Raw genomic sequence first — 23332 nt, forward strand, 5'->3', positions numbered from 1 at the left:
AAACTAAAAATATACAGATAACTTAATCTGTCTCAAGAGAAGTGGTTTGCTTTCTCAAGGAAAATTGTATCCACTCTGTTAAATTTCTGAAAACACAGGCAGGCATATTCACTGGTCATCAGAATCCAGGCATAGAGTCAACACTGAGAACCAACACATACCATGTTTCAAATAGAGAAGAATCGTGTACTTGATGACTGCTACATTCTGCAGAAAAAGAAGCTTATTATCAAAACCCAAAACACAATCATTAAAACATATTCCAGATACTCCAGACTGATAGTCAAAGAATAGCAAGACAGATTTGCTTCCAGCGGCCCTTAAAATACTGCTTCCAGATCATATACAAGTGCAACTTACTTATTATTTGGAGGAGGTTGAACAATGTATCAGGAAGCAAAATTCTTCATGTTACAATGTTCATAAAAGAAGACTACTTATGCATGGAGATGCAGGTCTCTCTGAATCATGGGTGTATCCAGTATGCAAACACTGGTGAGGGTATATTGCTCCACACAATGTCTGTTATACACACACACACACACCCCCCTTCAGCCTTAGGCACACTAGTTTTAGAAGAAATTAGTGCTTACACAGTAGATTGTTTTGTTGCCAATAATTTCTGAATTAGTTCCTTTAAAAGAAAAAGGAACTGGGGTTCACACCATGAGAACGCTAACTCTTCTTGTGAACACATAAAGCTATTTTAAAGGAAGACTGTATATTGGAGGGAGGGAGGGAAGTGATGTTATGCTTTATGACATAACCAATGCCTGTTTTCCACCACAGATGAACCATGTCTTCTAATTTAATAACCCCATTGAATACTTCTGGACTCTAACTTTCCTGGGTGCACAGGTAGATTGGCATCAAGGTAATCCATTTTAGCCAGTTTTTAATGTACTACTTAGTGAAAAATGATTTCTCTGTATCTATTTCAAATATTCCACTATTAATATATTTGCTGCAAAACCTTAATTTCAATAAAATATAAGCACCATAGTCATAGATTTATAATAAAATGGATCTGTGTTTTACTAGCTATTCCCTGGTTTTGCTTTATGGATTATGATAAATGATTTATCATAATCCATAATCCATAAATATGATAAATGATTTTCATGCTACCAAAAGATAGCAAAATATTCAACATCGACAGCAGTATTTTAGCAGTAAAACTTCAAGAATAAAAACAAGTGTTTCCTAATAATAGACACACTCTCCCCCCACACACACCTCATTACAACCCTTGAAAATTCACTCCTGTTGGCCTCAGAAATGCATAGCATTCATCCCTAATCCCACCCCGGTCCTCCCCGCTAAAGTGAGGAGCTGTGATTATGGGATAAGGACTTCAAACTGTGATATATTGATGGGAGCGCCACAAAGCAAGGAACGGTGGCAGGAGATGTACCTACTCACTTCCGTAGCCCTGGAACCGAAAGGAAAACATGCTTGTTAGATGCATGATTGGCTGACCAAAACACAAAATAATTCCATCAGGAGAGAAAACAAGGGGCAGCTGGGTGGCTCAGTCGGTTAAGTGTCTGCCTTTGTCTCAGGTCGTGATCTCAGGGTCCTGGGACCCAGCCCTGGGACAGGCTCCACGCTCAGCTTCTGTTCTTTGTGATAAACCATTAAAAAAATTAAAAAGAGGGATGCCTGGGTGGCTCAGTCAGTTAAGCTGCTGCCGTTGGCTCAGGTCATGATCCCAGGGTCCTGGGATGGAGTCCTGCATCGGGCTCCTTGCTTAGCAGGGAGCCTGCTTCTCTCTCTGCCTCTGCTTGCCACTCTGCCTGCTTGTGTGCTCCCTCTCTCTGACAAATAAATAAATAAATAAATAAATAAAATCTTTTAAAAAATTAAAAAGGAAATTAAAATCTAACAATGATCACCTCCTCATAACATGCCCTCCATCCTCCACATTTAAGTTGTGCTCTAACAAGAACAGGGAATGTCATTTTTGATAGGGAATGAGAAATAGGTAAACACTCCATCCTCTGTTAGAAAGGTGGCTCTCTCAAACAAGGGCCTCTCACTTGGATCACCCACATTTTGGACTGGTCTTTTCAACCAGCTGGAGAAGAGGTGTTGACCTGCCCTCTCAGAAGACCCATGTGGAACATCGTAGGTTCCAGATGGAGGGCATGAAGTAGCCTAGAGAGACTACGTATATTCAAAGTCTCAGCAAGAAGCCCTCTTCTTTGGATCCCAGTTTTTACATCCTGTGTCATCTTGTAAACAGACTAGCAAGGGCCTAGGGAAAGGCAGCCAAGGTTTAGGTTCTCTCTAATCTAGTCAGTGCAAGCAGTCACAGGTCACACATGGTCCTGCTTGTTCCCTGGATGGAAAACCCACAAAAGTTTGGACCAAAACTCAAGGATGTTCCGGTCACCCGAGTTCCCTTGCCTTTTCCCCCAGCCACATAGCACAGTGTTTCCAGCTCTGGTGACTGCTTGAAGCTCGGCACCCCAGACTTCTCCAACTTAGTCCATCTGAGACATGGGGCAACAAGAGCAACATTTACAACTGTTTTGCTTATAACGCGCTGTAACTGTATTAAAAGCACAAGATGCAAGAGGAAGTTCTACAGAGACAGCATTTATTATTTCTATTTCCAGTACATCAGTGTTTTAGGAAAGAATCAGATATACAATTTTTAAAGAAATGAGGAAAAATTAAGTAACAGTTGCAATTAGATGGATTTTCAAAAGTGAAAAGAAAATGGCCAATAAATAAGCCTATTTGAGTTCTGAAGGTGAGAGATCTGCTGCGTAGATACAAATTAGTATTAAAGATTCTCTTTTTAATTGCACATTTTTTTCCTGATTATCTTTTTAAAAATGTCTTGAAAAATGTGACAACCAAACTTACTTCATATATTAGGTGAGTGCTGGGGAAGGAGGAATACATTGACTTGAACTGAACTTAATTGTATTCAATGATCTGGTCCTAACATGGGTAGACTCTACCTCCCAAAGTCTCTCCAACTTTATCCCTCTGTGAGGCTTAGGCACAGAATGTCTCCCTCTTGCTGGCCTTCTCCAGTGTGGCAGTGCCATTTCTACAGGCTAAGAATTTATACCCCAGGTCTAACCTGGTCCAAGTTTTAATAACCATAGGTTTTGCTCCTGTAGTACACACACTTCATTCTAGAACTCAGCTAAGATCTTGGAGTGTTTTGTCACCTGAAAAGTATCAGTGTTTTTCAACCTGGGGATGTAGCGTCTTCAGGGGCAGATCCATTCTTTCTCTTCCACCACTGCTTTTCTCTTTCTTTTCACAATTGATCGCCTCAACTTGTCCTTATTCTCATTTTTAGAGATCTTCTGTCCTCCCCTCCCTTGTTAGTTTACTTTTACTTCTTAGAGAAATACAAACTCTCAATACTTGTTATTTCTGGTAATGATACACACAGAAAATGTCACACCTTCTGAAGATGTGGAATGACAAAGGAGAAACCCTTTGTAAATCGGTAGGGGGCTACTCAAAAAACTTTGCTTGTCTTGATTCTTTTTATTCCATCTGATTGAAGCAAAAGCATTTATATCTCTTTCATGGTCCAGAACTAAATTATCTGACCTCTCTCAATCTCTTTTTCCTCCTCTGTAAAAGGAGGTAGACCTACCACTAACAACGTATTAACGAATGACTGATTCATCCAATAAATATTTATTCTACTTATCCAAGTACTCTTAAGGTACTTCAGGTAGAGAAACCAAAGATCTACGTATCTGGATCCCCTGAGAACCATAGTAATAACCTGTGAATGAAAATTTAAAGAAAAAATTTTAAAATCCAATTAATAAAGCTCTATAACTAATCCTCATTATTATTCTTGCTTGTGAATTTCTCTATTCTCTAGCTAAGCTTCCATAAATACCACCTATTTTCCACATAAGATATATTTTCTTACAAAAGTGTTCACTGTGTTACCGGAAAGAATGACCTATTAAAAAGTCATTATAGGAAGCAGAATGTGAGCTACAATAAAATGTCTCTTGTGTGGGCTTGTACTTCAGCATGCATTATTTTATTTTTTGCTCACATAATCCTTTGAGAAGGTACCATCCATTCAACTTTACAACTAAGAAAATTCATTGTTCTCTTGACATATGTGTATTAGAGAAACTTTCAGTGCATACCCACAGCTCATAATACATTTCTCAAATGTGTTAGTGGCATTATAATTAAAGTGAATGTGAAAACATTTTTCCTTCTCATTTTTAATATTTTATGTATGTCTACTTTTGCAAAGTATACATTAAGGAAGGAACATATATTGAATAAGACAAGCATTAAGAGAAGATTAGTTCTTAATATACAGTATGCTGGTTTAAATGTCAAATTTTCAATCTCAATTAAAATAAGAATTTACTTTTGATTCCTACAGTTTTCACATAACATTTATGGGTGTGATTGTGAATACTGTAAAGCAGCTGTATCAATATCTATTAGAATGCCATTTCTGCTATTTCCCTTAAAGGCTGATAGGGTCCTAAATTTTTCCAGCAAAGGGGCTTGTGTGTGTATGTAGGTTATCGTAAGTCTATCTGAACTAGGGCAATTCTCCTGGTAGCCAAAATTAACTCAGGAGACTACCTGAAATAGATAAGTTCTAGGACAGCTGTGTGACATAATTAGCAACAAAATGGCTTAAAACTATAATTTTATGATCTACTAAAGACTTGCAATGATGCTTTCCTGTGATAAATGTCTTTAAAACATTAAGTTTCTCATTACAATAATTTTAACCTGTTTGATGAGTTTTCCATCTAGTGCCTATATGTATCTAGGAGATATAAAAAAACTCCCCAAAACAGCACTAATGAGACAACTCACTAAAAATCAATTTGGTTATTAAGTTTTCTTCAAGGACTTTACTTGCTACTAGTAAAGCTTATCATGCACTATCCTATACAAATAAAAACACCAGTTAAAGGCGAGTGATGAGAAGAGAGAGAATAGGTCATTTATTTTCAGTAACCAGAGCTTCTGTTACCAATCGCAGGGACCAAATGACCCATGGAGGGGTGGGGAGGGGTGAATCTCTGCAGTAATACAGCCTTCTAAAGATAATCATATTCACATTCTCAACAGCACAGACAGGACCATTTAATTTCTTTACCAGGAGACAATCATTTGCACAGTATCATAATAAATAAATATTTCTGTACTAAGACACGTATTATGAGAGAAGCAATTCTGAAAACAGTGTCTGTGGCTCAAAAGCACTAATCTAATCAGCTGGGAAATATTTTCCTAACTGAGGTATTCTTTCTAGAAAAGAAAAATCACTAGAAATCCATTTCAAAGGTTAAGGTCTTTAAAATTTAGGGAGAAAAAGTGCAAAGAATAATTTTATTCTTCTAATTTTATTCTAAAATACTAACAAGGACTCATTAGAATTAATGTCAACATAACTCCTTGATGTATCTTTGTCTCCAAATTCCTAACATAAAGTCATAAATATTAGGCTTAAAACTGCTGACATTTGATCAAAACTAACACCACACAAAGAAAAAAAATTAAATTATCAGTTACATGAAATAAGCAATTACTTACTAAGTACTGGACTTTTGAATCACAAAGCTTATAAAACAGCTCTACAATTACCAAAATCTCAAGGCCAAAAAAGACACTAGGAATTTTTTAAAAACAAAGATGTTTTGCAGCAGAACACTAGCTTAAATCATAGGAAACAACTTGGACAAGATTCTGATACAAAAATCACAATTGAGATGAAGTTGAAAGAGTATTTGCATTCAGTCCAGTTCAGCCGCAGAGCCACTGAAAACCTATTTCCTTTTTTAGAGAAACAAGTTATCTCAAAACTTTTAAGCATTTAAATGGTCTGAATTTCCTTTATTTGTCCATGGAATAGAAGGAAATATTTTTTTATAGTGACACAATGTGATAGAAAAGAAAAATAAGTCTGTGCAAGATACTGTGTGAGTACCTTCTTTATCACAGAGTACATCAATACATTCAGGCTTTTTCTGGAATTCTAGAAGTTCAAATGAACTGCTTTACTCAACCTAAAGACACACTACAAAGGAGGGGGGAAAATAAAAATTCCCATCTTCTATGCAAATTTCCATGAATTTCTGAAAAAGTAAATTTAAAAAAGTACACAGCTTTTCAGATCAAAATATCAGTGCCTTGATTATTTTAAGTGCCTTAACTTTTGTAAGAAACTTTAAGCTAAGGTTTCATTATTCCAGCTTTATGGGTTCTATGCCATCCTTGCCAAAGTATTTTGCATTTTTAAGAAATTTCTTTTCCTAGAGAACAATTATGATGGACTTCAAGGTAGTCTATTGACAAAGAAGGAGAAATGTCAGATTCTGTCCAAGTGTTAACAAGTATTAGAATGAGGAGAAGTTTAACAGTTACAGCTGGATACAGGAAAATAATGTTTAGGTCCCCAATTCACTACCATCATTTACCTGAAATTAACAAAAAGCCATGATTACCGAAATCTGTTCACTTTGTATAAGCAGTTCTAACATGATCACGGGATGGTTCCACCTCTGGGCACACACCTGACCTGGTACCACAGCCCGGGTTCCCATGGCAGGGAAGGCTGCTACTTTAATAGATTCTGCAGCATGGCCGTTGCATATGTGGGCCTAGCCTGCCTGCTCTCAATTGCACTCTGAAGGTACTGGATGCCTCCACAGCGTTCCCAAATCTCTTCAAACTGTCTTGGCAAAATCTCAGCACCACGCTTTCGAGTCAGGCCTGTCTCTTCCAGATTCAGCTCACACATCTCCATGTCATCCTTACCTGCACAGGGGAGACATCAGAGAATTAGCCATCAATCTCTTCAGAAGCACTTACCATAAACTTTATTCCTGAAACTGTTACAGTTATCAATTCTCATCTATTCAAGAACTTTCAAAACTTTCTTTTCTTTCTTTACGACAGAAATCTGCTTAATAAATTCACCAGAAACAAGTTAAATTTGTCCTCCACCAAGAACACTTTCAGAAAGTATTAACACTGCAGTTGATCAAACAAGTTACCAGCTTTAACAAAACTGCTACATTTCTTTAAACAATTAAAAATCAACTGATATAATTAAACACCAATGAAAAGGTTCTTAGAACACAGACAAGTTTCTATGTGCTCTAAAAGGACATAATTAATCTAAGCTATTTCACATCATAAATAAATTAACCCTCAATTAACTGGAAATGTGATCCAACTGCAGAATGCCATTCCTCAATCCTGAAATTTAATGAGTTATTACATTATATATTAGACTGTTTCATTCAGAGGGTTTATAATCCTTTTTTGCTTTATAAGGTTTTTTTCCATGTGAATCATACACACCAGCCACAAGAAGGATGGGTGGCTTGTCAGGATGGAGTTCCATCTGCCGGGCAATCCACGGTCCATCGAAATGGGCATACCACCAGCCTTTTTTCTTATTCTGCGGGTCTTTGTACTGGTCGGCAGGGCGGATGAATGGGATGCGGAAGAAGCGTTGCTGTCGGTTCATTTCGATCTCCTGCTGCCTGGCAGGAAGCTGAGAGGCTGGGTTCTGCTGAGCTGTTACAAAGAACAAGGAAAGTTACACCAGCAGCCCAGGGGATAATGAAAACAGCCTTTAATCCTAAAATGCACTACACATTTTTAAGAAAAGAAGAAGAGGATTCCTAGTAATAACTTTAAACCAAAATGTAAATATTAATTACTTATAAATGAATAAAACTTAGTGTGATCTTAGAATTTTCTTTCCCTAAAGATGTCCCTTAACATTGCAACACACATACACACACACACTGCAACACCAGCAATAAAACAAACTAGCCCAAGTAGATTGCCACAAATGACTGTCTGTATCAGTAACCTGAAACTCACATGGCAGAACAGCAAACTAGTTTTATTTGCTAGGATTTATATTTTATCTCTAAAGAGTTCAAAATCAAAGGTCACAGAATAACTTTAATGGGACTATTCATGATAAAACAAATGGACGTAATTTCACAAATGTAAAGAACTATAGATATCTGTCAATTTAATCACTGTTTCCTTGGAAAAGTAGAAGACAAAAGTTTGCTCTTTTGCCAACTGATTTTGGGATTTAAAATGGCCAGAAGACATATATTACTAGTAATATTTAGACAACTTCATGACAACAAAAAACTGTAACCAGTAAAACCATGCAATTTCCCTCAGAGGTATTTGCTTACTCTAAAATCAGATTTCTCTTGGAATAAAATCCACTGAAGTAAGTGGAAAGTGTATAGTATTTGGTTCTCTTTGTTACAGAAAAGAAAAACCCTTGCTTTTCTGCTAGGACTGGACATTGCACTCATATCAATTTTTCCCCCTTGCTCAAGTTTCATAATGAAACAGCTGAGTTTTTATTTTATCTGCAAATATAAACATTTCTCTGGGACAGTAACTTCACAGCTTCAGCAGCTATAATTTTGGAAAAGTCTGTTTAATGCGTTTTCTCACAACTTTAAAAGTAGACCAACCATTTACTGCAGCTCAATTAAGAATCTCACTGAAATGCTCAAGTATGTCAATGAAAAATTACAGAATATGTGTAAGTCAAGAACAGCCACAGGGTTTTTGTAAGAACTTCCAAATACTGAAAGGATGAAAATACTCTTATTCTAAACTTTTTACACAATAGTAAAAGCTTTATAGCAGCTGAATTCATTTCTGTGCAAACGAGAGAAAGCAAAAAGCAGTTAGCAAAGCTGTATATGCCGATGAAAGAACGAAACAGAGGCCCCGTTGTGTTAGTGACTTAAAAAGCCGCATCACCTTTAGCGTGTTAACAGAGAGGAGCTCATTTATTCTTTTGTTCCTGTAGTCCCTCCAAACTACTTACAATTTGGTGTTTCCATTTCAAGTTTTAGAAATTACCTACTCTGCAGAAAATATGCTAACCCTACTTTAAAGAACTTTAAAAGGGTAAGGAAAAAAAAAAACCCTTCCCTCCATCTTAAGCAGTAACTTAGAATACCCAGTTGATAAGGAACTTACTATGGTATTGATGGTCACCTGTTAAATTAACCTGCTTTTTTCTTTTAAATTAACAGTCTCCTATACCTTAATATATTAAGTAAAATTAATAAAACTCAAGGGAAAGTTTTTGATAGCTTTTTTTTAACTATGTGAGAACAGAAATTATATTAAGGAAGCCTTCATTTCCACAAATGTTCATCTGGAAAAGCACAAAGATACAAATGTTGAACATCTGAAACTAATACATGACTCTTTCACATCCTACTGTGTCATCTTTAACATATGAAATAAGTTCTAAATCTGGCCCTATAAATTACTAGAAGCACTTAAAAAAAGCCAGGTCCAACAAGCTGGCAACAAATATGGCATTATATCCAAATCATTACTGATCATCTGAAGCAGAAAATATTTACTACATATTAAGAGGACTCCAAGCTTTGGGGCGCCTGGGTGGCTCAGTGGTTTAAAGCCTCTGCCTTCAGCTCAGGTCATGATCTCAGGATCCTGGGATCGAGTCCCACATCGGGCTCTCTGCTCGGCTGGAAGCCTGCTTTCCCCTCTCTCTCTCTCTGCCTGCCTCTCTGCCTACTTGTGATCTCTGTCTGTCAAATACATAAATAAAATCTAAAAAAGAAAAAAAAAAAGAGGACTCCAAGCTTTTAAATTATCAAAAATATGCATCACAGGATGTGATCTATACAAGTCAGAGAATAATCTCCTATTAGGAGGCATCCTATTAAACCTGTGTACATTATCATACAAAACTCAGATCTCTGGACAGAAGTGTTCATACTGTAACAGTGTGTGTGTGAAACCAGCACCTGAAGTTAGTCTTTATTCTAAAAGATCAGCTGCTTATTGAGTTTTGCTACAATGAAAATTGTGTATATTCACAGCATAAAGTGCCAGTTATTTTTTTAAAAGGAAGTAGTTTCATAAAACAGATTAATTTTGTTCTGCAAATATATTTTGGAGTGACCCAAATGAAAGCATCATCTGAAATTAAATATCTTAGTAAAGACAAACCAACATTAATGTACTACAACTCTAGTTAAAAATTGTAGCAAAACAATGTTTAATAGAAGTTAGTACTTTATATTCTTAACCCATCTTCCAGTTAGCTCATAAGTTACCACCCATTGACTTACGTGAATTGTTCAAAAATGGTGCAAAATCTGTGAATAAATATTTTATGTTGAAGAAAAGATAAAAATGGCAGAACTGTTAAATGAGCATTCTTGTAATTTATAAAAAGGCTTCCCAATCAATCGAGGTGGTGACTAACAAGAAAATATCCTGTCCACAGCCAATACTCTCAGAATTATCTACAAGTAGATTCTGCTTTCTGATTTAAAAAGGTTAAAAAAAAAAAAGAAAGAAAGAAAAAAGCTTTTTGACTATGCTTTAGGAAACTCTGTTTGATGGACATATAAAGAGGACCTAAATTTTAAAATTATATTTCATTTGTAATCCTGGGACAAAATAATATTCAAACATAAATCCAAAACAATGACTCAGTAGTAGATGTTCTAGTACCTTCAAAGCATTACTAGAAATTCTGTACAAGTAAAAAACTAAATTCATCAAAAAAATAGGTGCCTTAGAGAAAAAGTACTGCCATGTTTACAAACACTCAGTATGTTTAAATTTCTTCAAATTATCTCAATTTTAAACTCATGCAATTTTTATTTTAGGAACTATGAAATAAAATCACTCTCCAAAGTCAGCTTTAATCAACTAAACATTGTGAATTCTTACTGCGGAATCTGCCACTGCCCCAAGAATTATTTCTGGAAATCTCTTTCTGTATTAGATACAAGGAGAGTATGCTCACCCAGTGCAGCACACAGGAGGAGGGGCTGAGGCTCTCCACACCCAATTACAAGACTTTACCATGATTTGTCAATGTATTACCCTAAAATAATATTTAGTTATGTTTTTGTTAATCATAAGTTGTCAATTTATTTTCTCAAATTAAGGAATTCTAACCCTTCTAAATATTAAAATAGAGAGTAGTTCCTTTTAATGGCTGATTAGCTGCCCCATTAGGAAGCAACCTAAGTATAGAATTTTCTCAACTGTTAAGCATCTTGAGGCACTTCACCTTTCCTTTACACTGTACTTCTGTGTCAGAATGTATTTTACACATGGGAAAAAAAATAGAGAGAGCAATTAAGTACTTTTCAGAGCAGAACTTATATTTTATACTGAAATTTGCCCATAATCAAATTCTTTGAAGGAGACATATGTGTGGAGAGTGTTCACATAAAGTTCCTGAATTTGTTCACATATACCTAGATGGGGGACTCTTGGGAAATTTTCTTAATCTACTCTTTTGTTCTTTCAAAGGGTATATTATAAGTGGAAACATTATAAGAACAAAGCAAGGTATACCATGTATACCTTGTATCATTTCCCCCTTTGAGGACAAAGCTGGATGAGTACAGTACCAAAGTTTGGTTTAAAAACACAAGAAACATTTATGTGTTCATTAAAAATGTATATGCCATATATTATAACATTACTTTTCTTGTTTTAAGAAGTGCAATCATTCAGATGTTTAAATTTGGGGGGGGGGGGAACAACACGATGAAAGCCTTTCACCTAAAGGCCATAATTATTAGAACATTACAGCTAAAAAGGTTATGGCTAGAAGGAATAGCCCATTGCTATTTTTACAAAACAAAGGTAACTGGCTAAAAACCTGGTACAGTGAACTGCTAATGGAATCATCCTTCTATTTTCAATTCCCAGGGATAAATTTGTAAATTGGCGAAGAGAGAGGTGGCCACAATATCAATGTTTAGAGGGCCTTCCGCTTGCCATTTCCTCATTCTGGGTGACCTCTCACTGCCCTTCCAGCACATTGTACTCTGACTGAGGACACCTCCTGCATAATCACTACAGTAACCTCTCTCTTATTAATATTTTTCCTTTACTCAATCTACTCTTTACAACAACTTGGAAATACTAAAACTCTACCATTTAAGTGATTTTAATCAAACATTGCTTTTATTTGCTAGGAAGGTAGTGAGGGAGAGCTCATTTTCTATCTCACCTTGGGTCATGTATTATTAAATTATACTACCAGGTGCTGGGAATATACTTTTAAAATGAAAACATTAAACATGTTGTCACTTTGACAATGGCCACAATTAAGCCAATAAATTACGCCAGTTTGAAAGTAGCAAACTGAACAAATGAAATTCCAATTATTGTTTTAAGATTGAAATTACAATTCATATATCACAGGTATTCTCAATTAATGTTAAAGCTAGTGCATACTTTACTAGGTTAGGTCTATCCTCTACTTTCCAATTTCAAGTATACAACTTTGTCTTTTGTATACATAACAAAGTAACAAAATTTAGTTTTTGAATCTCAGTCAAAAACTCAAATCCTGGTATAGGCAAAACTGGTCTAAACCAAGCTTCTATTTCTCACTCTTATATTTTGACAGTACTGTAAAATAATGTTTGCAGCAAACATTCTTTATTTCACAGTATTCTTTACATTTCCACATGTAATCATTCTATATGTATATATATGTATATGTGGAAAAATACATATTTACAACATTACTGCACAAGTTCTTTAGTATAAACAATATTCTTATCTCCAAAATTTATCTTGACTATATACAAATACTTCTTAATAAATGTGACCTTAAAGACATAATAACAGAAATAATGCTATGAAAGATAAGGCACTATGGTTGTATTAGGCTCAACGGATCACAGCTGCACAGTATGAGAAAATTTGTATTGAATATTTTACCCCAAGTCTTATGTATAGTTACATACATTATATACAGATACTCTGGAACATTTAAAAGTACAGATTTGTTTTTACCATAATCAGTAACAGACTTTGGAGCACGTTGCTCTGTTTCAGTATTTCTCTTCTTATTCTTTGATTTCCACGCATGATACACTTTTAGTCTCCTGTGAAATTCTTCTCTGCAAGCTGCCAGGAGCTCAATATCTATGGATTATATGGAAAGAGGCCCCCCCACCAAAAAAAGGAATTAGCATTCTAATTTAATCGTCTAACATAATTAGTTTGTGACATAAACATATACATTTATACATATAATAAATCTTTGTTTTTAAATTAATAGTACAAAATCAAAAGTAAGCACATTATTGATAAAGATAAGCATTTTGTGGCAATATTATCTTTTACATTTACAGAGCATTTTCTTATGCATTATTACTATATCATTTGCTCTACACAGAACCCTGGGCTAAATAGGTCTTTTACAGGTGAACCTGAATCAGAGAGGTTAAGTTACCTGTCCCAGGTCAGAGGCTACAAAAATAGAGTAAAAAGTCACTGTGCTCAAATACAAGCTAGATTTACATTAATCAGATTTTTTATGTTTGTATTTATGTAGATAACTTCAGTGAGGAGAGAGAGAACATACCAAATTCCACACAATTTGGTACGTTAGTTCCTAGGTATAACATCCTAAACTCAAACACTATGATTTAAACAAGAACACAATTATATGGAATCATCTGGATATAGCATTTACAGTTCTGTTGGAAGAAAAATAGCTTTAAAAAGAAAGGACTGCATTGCCATTCTTTACTTAGCATACATAGTTCAAGATTCTGACCTATGTATGCAAAGTACATCATTAACACAGCCCATACCATAATTTCTCCATGCTTTTCCTCTCTCACCTAGATAAGAGACAGGCAAAATGAATTTAGTAAGTATGCCTTCCCTTTATGTTTGTGAGTAAACTATGCCTTCACTTCAAGGTGAGAATAACAAAGAGAATGGCTTAATTTATATGCTAAAAAATAAAAAAAATTACATCCCCATCTAGGTATTTCTTTATTACCTGTCAGCCACAGAGCCTTCCCATTTTTCATGACCTCCATACACTTACCACAAGAAGTATTGATGGTATCACGTAGTTCTGCATATTTCCATTTACTGAGATCATATTTCTTGGTACCAGCAGCTGCCTTGGTGGCTTGTACAGCAGGACCTCTGTAATTATTATATATTTTTGCATGTTTAAACTAGAAACATGAATGAAATGTTGACTAAAGGGGCTAGAAAATGAATCTAAGTTTGAGAAATGGAAATAACTACTAGAAAAACATAATAATTTTTGTATCTTTGACAGATGAGATTAAGAATGGTATACTATAGGATTCCTAGGTAAATTAAAATTTTCCAATGGGCCATTTAATAGCCACATTATGTTTTCAATCAGAACTTCTAAAGTTAAAAATACCTTTATATATATTCCTCAAAATCAAAAAGGAAATCCTCCCGATTTCTCAAAAAAAATCATTAGAACCATTAAGGGTTTATGAGCCATAAAGCCACACAGTACAATCACCTGCCGATTACTGAAGCTACAGATAGCCAAGCCCCAGCCAGAGATACTGGCTCAGAACCTCCCTGAGTATCTGGATGTTTCGGGGTCAACAGGTGAGTAGCCAAACTACAATGCCCTGCCTTCATCATTAAAGATGGGCTAAAAGAACAGCCAGAGTCTGGAAACCTCTATAACTTTTTGCATCACTATTAAATAGAACACTTAGGAAAGTGCTAGAAGGAAATAAAATCATGCTCTCATATTCACTGAGTAATATGACAACTAGTAAATTATGGAAGCAGTCCAAGTATCCATCGATAGATGACTGGATAAAGAATTTAAGGTATAAATATGCAATGGAATACTATTCACCCATTAAAAAGAATGAAATCTTGCCATTTATAATAACATGCATGGAGTTAGAGTGTATAATGCTAAGTGAAGTCAGTCAAAGAACAACAAATACCATATGATATCACTTATACAAGGAATTTAAGAAACAAAACAAATGAGCAAGGAGGAAAAAAAACAGATAACCAAGAAACAGACTTTTTTTTCAGACTTTTTTTTTTTAAAATCTTTCTTTTTTTTAAGATTTAGTTTATTTGAGAGAGAGAGGTCACAAGTAGACAGAGAGGCAGGCAGAGAGAGAGGGGGAAGCAGGCTCCCTGATGAGCGGAGAGCCTGATGCAGGGCTCGATCCCAGGACCCTGGGATCATGAACTGAGCAGAAGGTAGAGGCTTTAACCCACTGAGCCACCCAGGCACCCAAGAAACAGACTCTTAACTATAGACAACTAACTGATGGTTACCAGAGAAGAGATGGGTGAAGAGACGGGTGAAATAGGTGATGGGAATTAAAGAGTACACTTATGATAAAGAAAAATAAAATAAAAATGAGTAGACAAGATTCAGAGCAGTGAAATAAAGATCATGCCCAAGGTCCCATACTGCTAGTAAAATGGTTGCACATGGGATTGAAATCCAGCTTGTTCTGACTCTAAAGCCTTGGTCTTAGTCATGACTCTGCCTTCCTTTATTTGCTTTATTCATTCTACAAACATTAATGAGTACCCACTTAGGCCAGCTGTGCTAGGAGCTGAGAGTTGTGTAAGCTAAAAAATAATAATAATAGTTATTATTAATTAATTAAAGGACGAGGTTTAGGTCATGAGACATAACAGATTTCAAAGAGCACAAGTAAAGTAGGAACACTGGAATGGGGAAAGAAGAAATAAATGAAATATATATATAAATATAAAATAATAAATTAAAAAATAAAATGGGATAAATACAACTTTTTCATAGCAGTGCTACTCAGGGCTTCCAACTTGTTTCTATATACATAATTTGAAATAATTATTCAGAAAATATGGAAACGACTTCTTTTCTGTAATAATAAACATTACTTTTCAGTAAAAGATGACTCCTGTCACACAGCAGACACTTAGAGTAAGCCGCAAGTAAGATCAATGTAACAAAGGAAGAATTTAAACACATCACATTTCAAGACATAAAAAGAAAGATGGCACAAATATGAAAAGAACTAAATTTTTAAAAGTACTAAAATATTGCTTCTCAGGTATCACATAAGGAATTTTACTCTTATCATCCACTACTTAGAAAATATTTCCTCTTAAAGAGGGATGATCAAGGTATAAAATACCTGAAAATGAGGTCATATTTCCTCATTATTTCACATTCTGAAAGATAACAGCAATCTTGGCAGTCAAGACATAGACATTTAATGAGAAATGATGTGTGAAAATATGTATACTTCTTCCTGAAATAAAGGAAATGATTCCTCCATACGAAGCTTAGCAATGAAATAAATAAGGTACTGCGGGCCTCTTTAAAAGGCCTATTTATACTTTCATTTTAGGGAATAAAAAAAATAGCACACTTCACTCTATATACTTAACAATGGTTAGACATGATGATTGTCACTAACACATAAGCCTGACTAAAGAATAATGTGTGGCAAGTTAGTTCTTCCTGCATTCTTCCTGCATTTTTAGGTTTGGATCTGTTTTAGATTTATTGCAGAATCTATCCTTTTCTTAAGCACCGTGACTGGTAATTTTCCATGTAGCTTTTCCTCTTAATTGCTTCGCTCAAAAAGAGCCAGCTGTGTGTCAACAAGGTCTCTCTATTACCCTTAGAAATAAATTATGTTTTAACATTTATTCAAATATTCTTTTTTTTTCTCTTCTACATCCCTAAACCACCATTCAGTAAACTAACAAAAAAATCATCTTTTCTTCCTAGCACCTCTAAGAGTCTTTTCTAGGAGAGCAGCTGAAAATTATTACAGGTTTTTGTTATTTTCTTTTGGAAGAGAGTAAATTTACATAATGTACAGTTTTATAGATTGTCAGAATACACATGAAGTGCCAACATACATAAGGTATATTTGGATACTTCAAAAAATAACATTGAATTCAAATTATTATTGCTTAAAATATGGTTTACTGTTACTAACTTTTCATTTGTATTACATCAAAATACATATGCTAAAAAACATATTCAGCATCTTAAATACATGAATGAAATGCATTTAAATGCTCTTCCCCATCTCTGGAATTATTAAAATAGCAAAATAAAGGTTTAATTTACTGATTATTTAGGTTTGTTATGAAGACAATCATGTAAATGACATATGAGGTAGTAGAAAAACTGACTTCTGATTTTTAAAAAAGTGTATTAATTTTAAGACCTTCAATTAACTCTAACTTCAAAATTGACAGTTAAGATGTTACTGATTGATATCAAATGTAAAGGACCAGATCCTGCTGGGAGGTCATAGTCTGCGGTGGCTCAATTTTTATATCAGTGGTTTTTAAACCATGTGCTATGGGGAGAAGGCCCTCAGAAACCACACTCTTTTCTACTTCCCCTTCTAGGAACTAGGAACTAGGCACAGAGGTTCCCGGCTGACATGGGAGTGTGGGCAGGAGGGGGAGGGACACCACCGCCTCCATAGAAAGTTTCAAAACATTTATTTGGTTTGAGAGGAAAGGTTCCTCTACTGAGACCGAATTGGTGAAGCCAGTGATAAATATGGCAATACTACCAACAAGGAACAGGCCCATCCAAAACGCCAATGGTGTCCCCATTGAGTAGCACCAATTTAGAGCATTGTTTTTTATCTTTTTATGTTACAGTGGTATAAGGGTGAAGTGACATTTCCTGTACAGAAAATTTGTATGGAAAGAATAGACTATTCATATAACAGGTTCTGGTCCAAATACTGAACAGTGATTTAAAAACATGATTTTGAGGTGACACTTATTTCCCCAAATTCCACTGCACTAACCTACGCAGAAATTCTGACATTTCCTTCTCCATTTGTTCCCTATAAGAAAAATAATAATACAGCACAGTCATATAAAAGAAAACTACATACGTTACCTAAAAGATCTAAAAGTGTAATTAAAAATATATCTTTTCAATAGGATTATTGATTTATTAGTCATTCACTATCATTTCACTTTGTAAAAGACTATAATAATACACTTTTCAACATTATATATAACCATAAAATACGCAAATTTTTGTTTAAATACAATTAAGTTTGCTTGAACCCCATTTTTGCAGTAGGAACTTTTAGATAAAATCTCATGACACCCATGCTTCTGTGGTATTTTTTTATGTATGGCATATAATTTGCATGTTCTAAATGCATACTGGAAACTCAGCAGATATAGATTCTATAGAAAGATTTTTGCACTGGGGTTGCATAATAAATATTAACTAGATGACATAACAGTGACACCTAGTTAATCAATTTTCTAGTGTCAGTGTTTAAGAGTCTAGTATATTTAAACTCAAAAATTCTAAATCAAAGCATGATTTTAAAAAAAGTAGAAGAACTCAAATGCATCAAGTATGTGTTAAACACCAGAGTATTCTGACTCTCTAAGGATAAACATTTCCCAAAGGCAAAACTTACTTTTATTACTCAGGGGAATGTAACTTTTCTCAATATTTGTTTAATTCTGTGAAATGGGATGGATGTTTCATCATGTTCATCAATAATTCATTAATCTCATTATTTTATTTTCCTGTTCTTTCTTCCTTCCTTCATAATTAATCATTTTCTCATGGCTCATTCTATTCATCAGACTCTGGTAACCTCTTACAAATGAGTAAAAATCATAAGAAAAGAGAAAGGGTATGTTTGCATTAGGGTGCAGTTTCCTGCATGCCTGTCACGTGATGATAAAGGAGCAAAGGACTCCTGTAATTCTCCTTCCTTGTAATGAACACTGGCTAAGAATAGAGGCTGACAGAAGTTATCCAACAAGCACAGTCAGAGAAAAAGTAATCTTTCAAAGCTGATGATCAGAGATTCAAAAGACAAAGTAAAAAACCCAAATATGTATAAAATTATCTACTGAGCAATCCATTTATCAATCTCCAATTAGGCTAGTCAGAATTTTCTAACTTTCAAACTCAGCATGATTTTAATAAATATTTTGAATTCTATTACCACCATACCTCAAGGTTTCTTTTTTCTTTTCTTTTTTCTTTTTTTAGATTTATTTATATATTTGAGAGAGATTGTGCATGTGCATACATGAGTGGGCAGAGGGAGAGTCTCAAGCAGACTCCCCATTAAGCACAGAACCCAACTCCGGGCTTGATCTGATCCCAGGACCCTGAGATCATGACCTGAGCCTAGACTGAGAGTTGGACATGTAACTGACTGAGCCACCCAGATGCCTCCTACATTATCACCCTACCTCTTGGTATGCAAGAGCATCTGTTTCTACCATCCCTTTCTCCTAAATCTTCCTCCACTCTTTTTCCCACAGCAGATTTTAAAGGGAATTCATGTGGCCTTTCTAAGCTCTTTACCTCATGGTCTGCTGATCATATAGAGATCTATATGTCTAACTGTCCCGGGTCCCATGTGACACCGACACGTCCATCTAAGAGAGGTGAAACTTATCCACATACAAACAGTTTTACATGTAAACAAACTTTTACATGTAAAGAGCCTTTTCTTTTTGGCATGGTTTTAACATTCACAGAGTTTTTCTAGGAATGCAACTACTGTAGGGAGACGAGATTGTACTTAACTCTGTTTAGAACTTTACAAAGCACTGTTCACAATTTCACGGCATTCAATTGACCAATATAACATTTTTATATCAATTTGCATGTGTAGCTGTCACATTTATGGTGATGCTATGTATAAATAAAAATATTTCAGTATTTGATTATATTTTCCTATAGTTGTGAGCACTTTCATATTAAATATTGTTTTATTATAAATTACTGTCCTCTGATTCCTCTTTTACATGTAATGTTTGGAGAGAATTATCTATGCAGGTTGCATGACTTATAAAACAACTGTCATTGGTATTAGGTTCTGACAAAGTTGAGAACCATCATTATAAATGTTACAGTGGGGGTCCTAAAGTGTTAAAATTCAGATTTCATAAATATTCCAGAATTTTATATAGTATATATAAAGTATATGCAAAAAAAAAACCCACAAAAATTTACTACAGTGAGGAAACTATTTCTCCTAAAAAGTAACAACCACCTGTTAAAGAAAAAAAAAGGTTATAAAACTAAATCGAATTTTGAAAAGAGAAATGACATACGGTGTCATTTTGGGTCTTGTTCCATCGATTCTGTGAAAAATAATGTATTTTAGTTAATGTCATTCAGTAATTCTGAATCATGAAAAACTGGATTGTGACAAATTTGTGTTTCAATGACTTTACTCACTGACGTTAAAAAAAATGCCATTATCTTTAATCTACGAGATCACTCAAAATTTTAATGTTTAAAATTTTCCCTAAAAATTATGAGAAAAGCATAAATTAAAGGCATTCAATGAAAATTAAAGAGCAAATTTATTACATTTAGATTAGAAAACTCATGCACTATGAAGTATGCTTTTTTTAACAGAATCTGAGTATTATTTCATCATTTTAGGTAATGTGAAATCACTTTGCATCAAGGATCATATGTGTAGTTAAGATCATATTTTAAAAACATATGTAGAAAACAATTCTTACTTAGAAGTTACTGGACGGGAACCCAAGCTGGAAAAGTAACTTGGAAATTGTTTAATGCAGCAGAATCTATTTACATATATTTTTTAATGCATCACAGAGCCCAAGAATGACATTTTCATGCTATATATTAAGAACAGTATTACTTAAGTGAGTTCTTACTCATAAATTTGTCAGAAATAATTCAGTGCTAACTAAGGTAAAATAAACATTCAGAAACATTTACTTGTAGCCCATGCAGTAAAATGAAATTATCAAACATGGAAAATATGTATAGAACATCATCCATAATGAAGTGCTAATGCTTGTAGTACAAAGTATAAAATAACCAGGAGGTTCTGAAGGGTAGGACCTCATGAGGACATGAGGGTCAGGGAAAGCTTTCCTGGAAAGGGCTGCCAAAAAGGACTTAAAGGGGCGTTCCACAGAGGTGGGGACCACAACCCAGAAGCCGTCTCACAGGAAAACTAAAACTAACTCTTTGCAATTCAAGTCATAACTGTTTAAATATCTCCTAATTACTTAGCAGTGGTATCATTACATAGTTAATTCTGCTTAACTTAAATCGCAGGTAACTTGTCATTTATGTTAAAGTTACTGAATGATCCACTCGTTCTCCAAGAGACCACTCACCCTTGTGAGACGTGCACCTTTCTGAAGATGGGAAGGAGTCCACATATGAGCCAGTATCTTATACATATTATTTGGAATGGCACTGGATATAGTTTAATATTTCAAATGCTTAAACGTAAAGCTTGGTTGGCCATGAATACCAATACTGACTCCAATAATGAGTCCCTTAGAAATGAACTTCAGCCATAGTGAAGCCACCTTGGGTCAACTGCAATGCCTCCTCACACACATCAGGGAGAGCAGCTGTAAGAGCTTGGTTCATTTAGGAGACTGGCCCAGCTACTACTCAGTTATGCACAAAGGCCCCCAGACATTCCAACATAACACAGGTGGAAGGAACGGAAGAGCAGCTAAGTTGAGTCTGCAGTTAGAAGAGCCACGCCCAGAGAAAATATTTTTTAAATTACAGTGAAATGTAAACAAAGAGCTCAAATATTGGATTCAAACCCAAGAGCTTAATAATTATTATAATACTTTGTGTTTGGTAGACCTTTTCAGTTTATTTAAATGCAATACACTTTCATATACAGTTCAGGCCCCAGGGCTCCCCCATGTAATCACTTACTAGAAAAAACATGAAGGCAACAACCCTTTCCCATTCTTTTGTTTTAGCTAAATAAAATCCAATCACTGCCTTGCCATTTTAATGAAGTTTTTTTCCTTTCATGAGGAAATAGCAACACCTAGTGGTTACACTTTATTTATAATTATATTTTGTTACAAACAGTGCCCTGACATTCTGAAAAGCATGGTTACATAAATCTATGTGCCTCTCAATATATATACAACTTATACACCTATGTACAAAGGAACCCCACAAACTAGTTTTGCTCTGTTTTTACTAATAATCAAAATAATGAATGTCTTTATATTCTAAATTTTAAAAAATGAATCTTTTATATTAAGACCTTCCTGCAACTTTCAACAAGAACACCCATACTTCTTCACACTCCAATAAAATTCAGTATTTAGAGATAATTTGGAAACCTGGGTAGCTAAAACACTTCAATATGATAAACCTTCCTTCTTGGAAAGGGAAATCTATTGTGAAACATGATGGGTGTGTATATAAAATTTTTCCTCATTCTAAGTGTTAGGGTGTTTATTAAAAAAACTGCATTAGGATAATACATTCCAACCTCAAATATATTAAACTGGATTATAATATACTGATTTCTGTGCCAGTATTTAATGGCAGGTATTTAGAAATTAGATGTCCACTTTTTGTACAATATTCCTTGACAATTTCAGAGTAAAAGTTGAGATGTTTCATGAGCTAAAATATCAATTTTATTTTCAATAGTTCAACAATTTGATGAAATCAACTGTTTCATTTGCTTGGGTATAAAAGTGGATACAAACAATTTTTAAATGATTTTACTTAAAATAGATCAGGACCTAAAGAATATGATTTTCCCCCAGGCCCTTCACACTGAAATGAGAAGCAGGGAGGGAAAGAAAGCAGAGGCATCACACCCCACCCAGGGGCCCAGTACCTCCGGAGTGCCAGGTCAGCCTGGGCCTCGTCGCTGATGAGCTCAGCTTCACTCTGGGCTATCCGCAGGGCCAGCTCCCGGTCCCGGCGTTCCTGCTCCAGAACTGCCTGCTGCTGGGACTCCTCCTCCCGCTGTCGGGCCAGCTGCTCCTCCACTTCAGCCTGCCAATGATAGAAGACCTCCTCAACAAGCTCTCTCTCCACTTGTTTACTTGATAGATACTATCTAAAATTGCCCCACACAAGTTCTTTACTAAGGAATACAAATTGTTTAATCACAAATCTCTCCAGTCTCCATCCTCTTCTAGATTTTGATTAATGCTTCCTATCTTTCTCAAATCCAAGCGAAGGTGGAGGAACCACATTTCCACCATTCTATCACCAAGAGTATCCCAAATATTGCATGAGAACCCTAGGTATCACATTAACACCTGCAGCTAGACAGCGGATGTCAGGGATTTAAAGGTTGGTTGCGCTCAGGATGAATTATGAAAGCCAAGACAAACAGAAACTCAAATACGTGATCAATTATTCTCAGACACGGACTTTTTAAAAAATGGGGGTGGGGAGAATATCTTAATTCTAACTTACTGATACTAGTATCTACAAAGATATAAAATTACAATTGTTTTAAGTGACCATTCATCTGACTTTCCCCTGAATATGATAATAACAACAAACTAATATTTATTGAACTGGGCACTCAGGTTCTAAATGCTTTAAACATGTGCCAACTCATTTAATGCTTACAACTATCATTTATGCCCATTCCTCAGAGGAAAAAAACCCATAGCCCACAGTTACTCATTGTGACTTGTGCAATGTCACAATTCCCATCAG

The 23332-nt window shown here is 35.1% G+C and overlaps 1 protein-coding gene across 1 annotated transcript in view; it reads right to left on the bottom strand.

Annotated features, from left to right (window-relative positions):
* Window positions 1-4947: 4947 nt before the first annotated feature.
* The window catches only part of MYO6 (myosin VI), a 148559-nt gene continuing 130174 nt past the window's right edge, over window positions 4948-23332 (bottom strand). The window contains exons 28-36 of the mRNA XM_080805710.1: window positions 22494-22654; window positions 20368-20394; window positions 19948-19977; window positions 17649-17687; window positions 13892-13995; window positions 12844-12975; window positions 10140-10166; window positions 7339-7557; window positions 4948-6789 (exon numbers count right to left, since the gene is read on the bottom strand). Of these exons, the coding sequence (XP_080661836.1) occupies window positions 6590-6789; window positions 7339-7557; window positions 10140-10166; window positions 12844-12975; window positions 13892-13995; window positions 17649-17687; window positions 19948-19977; window positions 20368-20394; window positions 22494-22654 (939 nt within the window). The 3' untranslated portion in view covers window positions 4948-6589. The remainder of the gene's footprint in view (window positions 6790-7338; window positions 7558-10139; window positions 10167-12843; window positions 12976-13891; window positions 13996-17648; window positions 17688-19947; window positions 19978-20367; window positions 20395-22493; window positions 22655-23332) is intronic.

The sequence above is a fragment of the Martes martes genome (genome assembly GCF_963455335.1).
Source record: "Martes martes genome assembly, chromosome: 6".
NCBI classification, from domain to species: Eukaryota; Metazoa; Chordata; class Mammalia; order Carnivora; family Mustelidae; genus Martes; species Martes martes.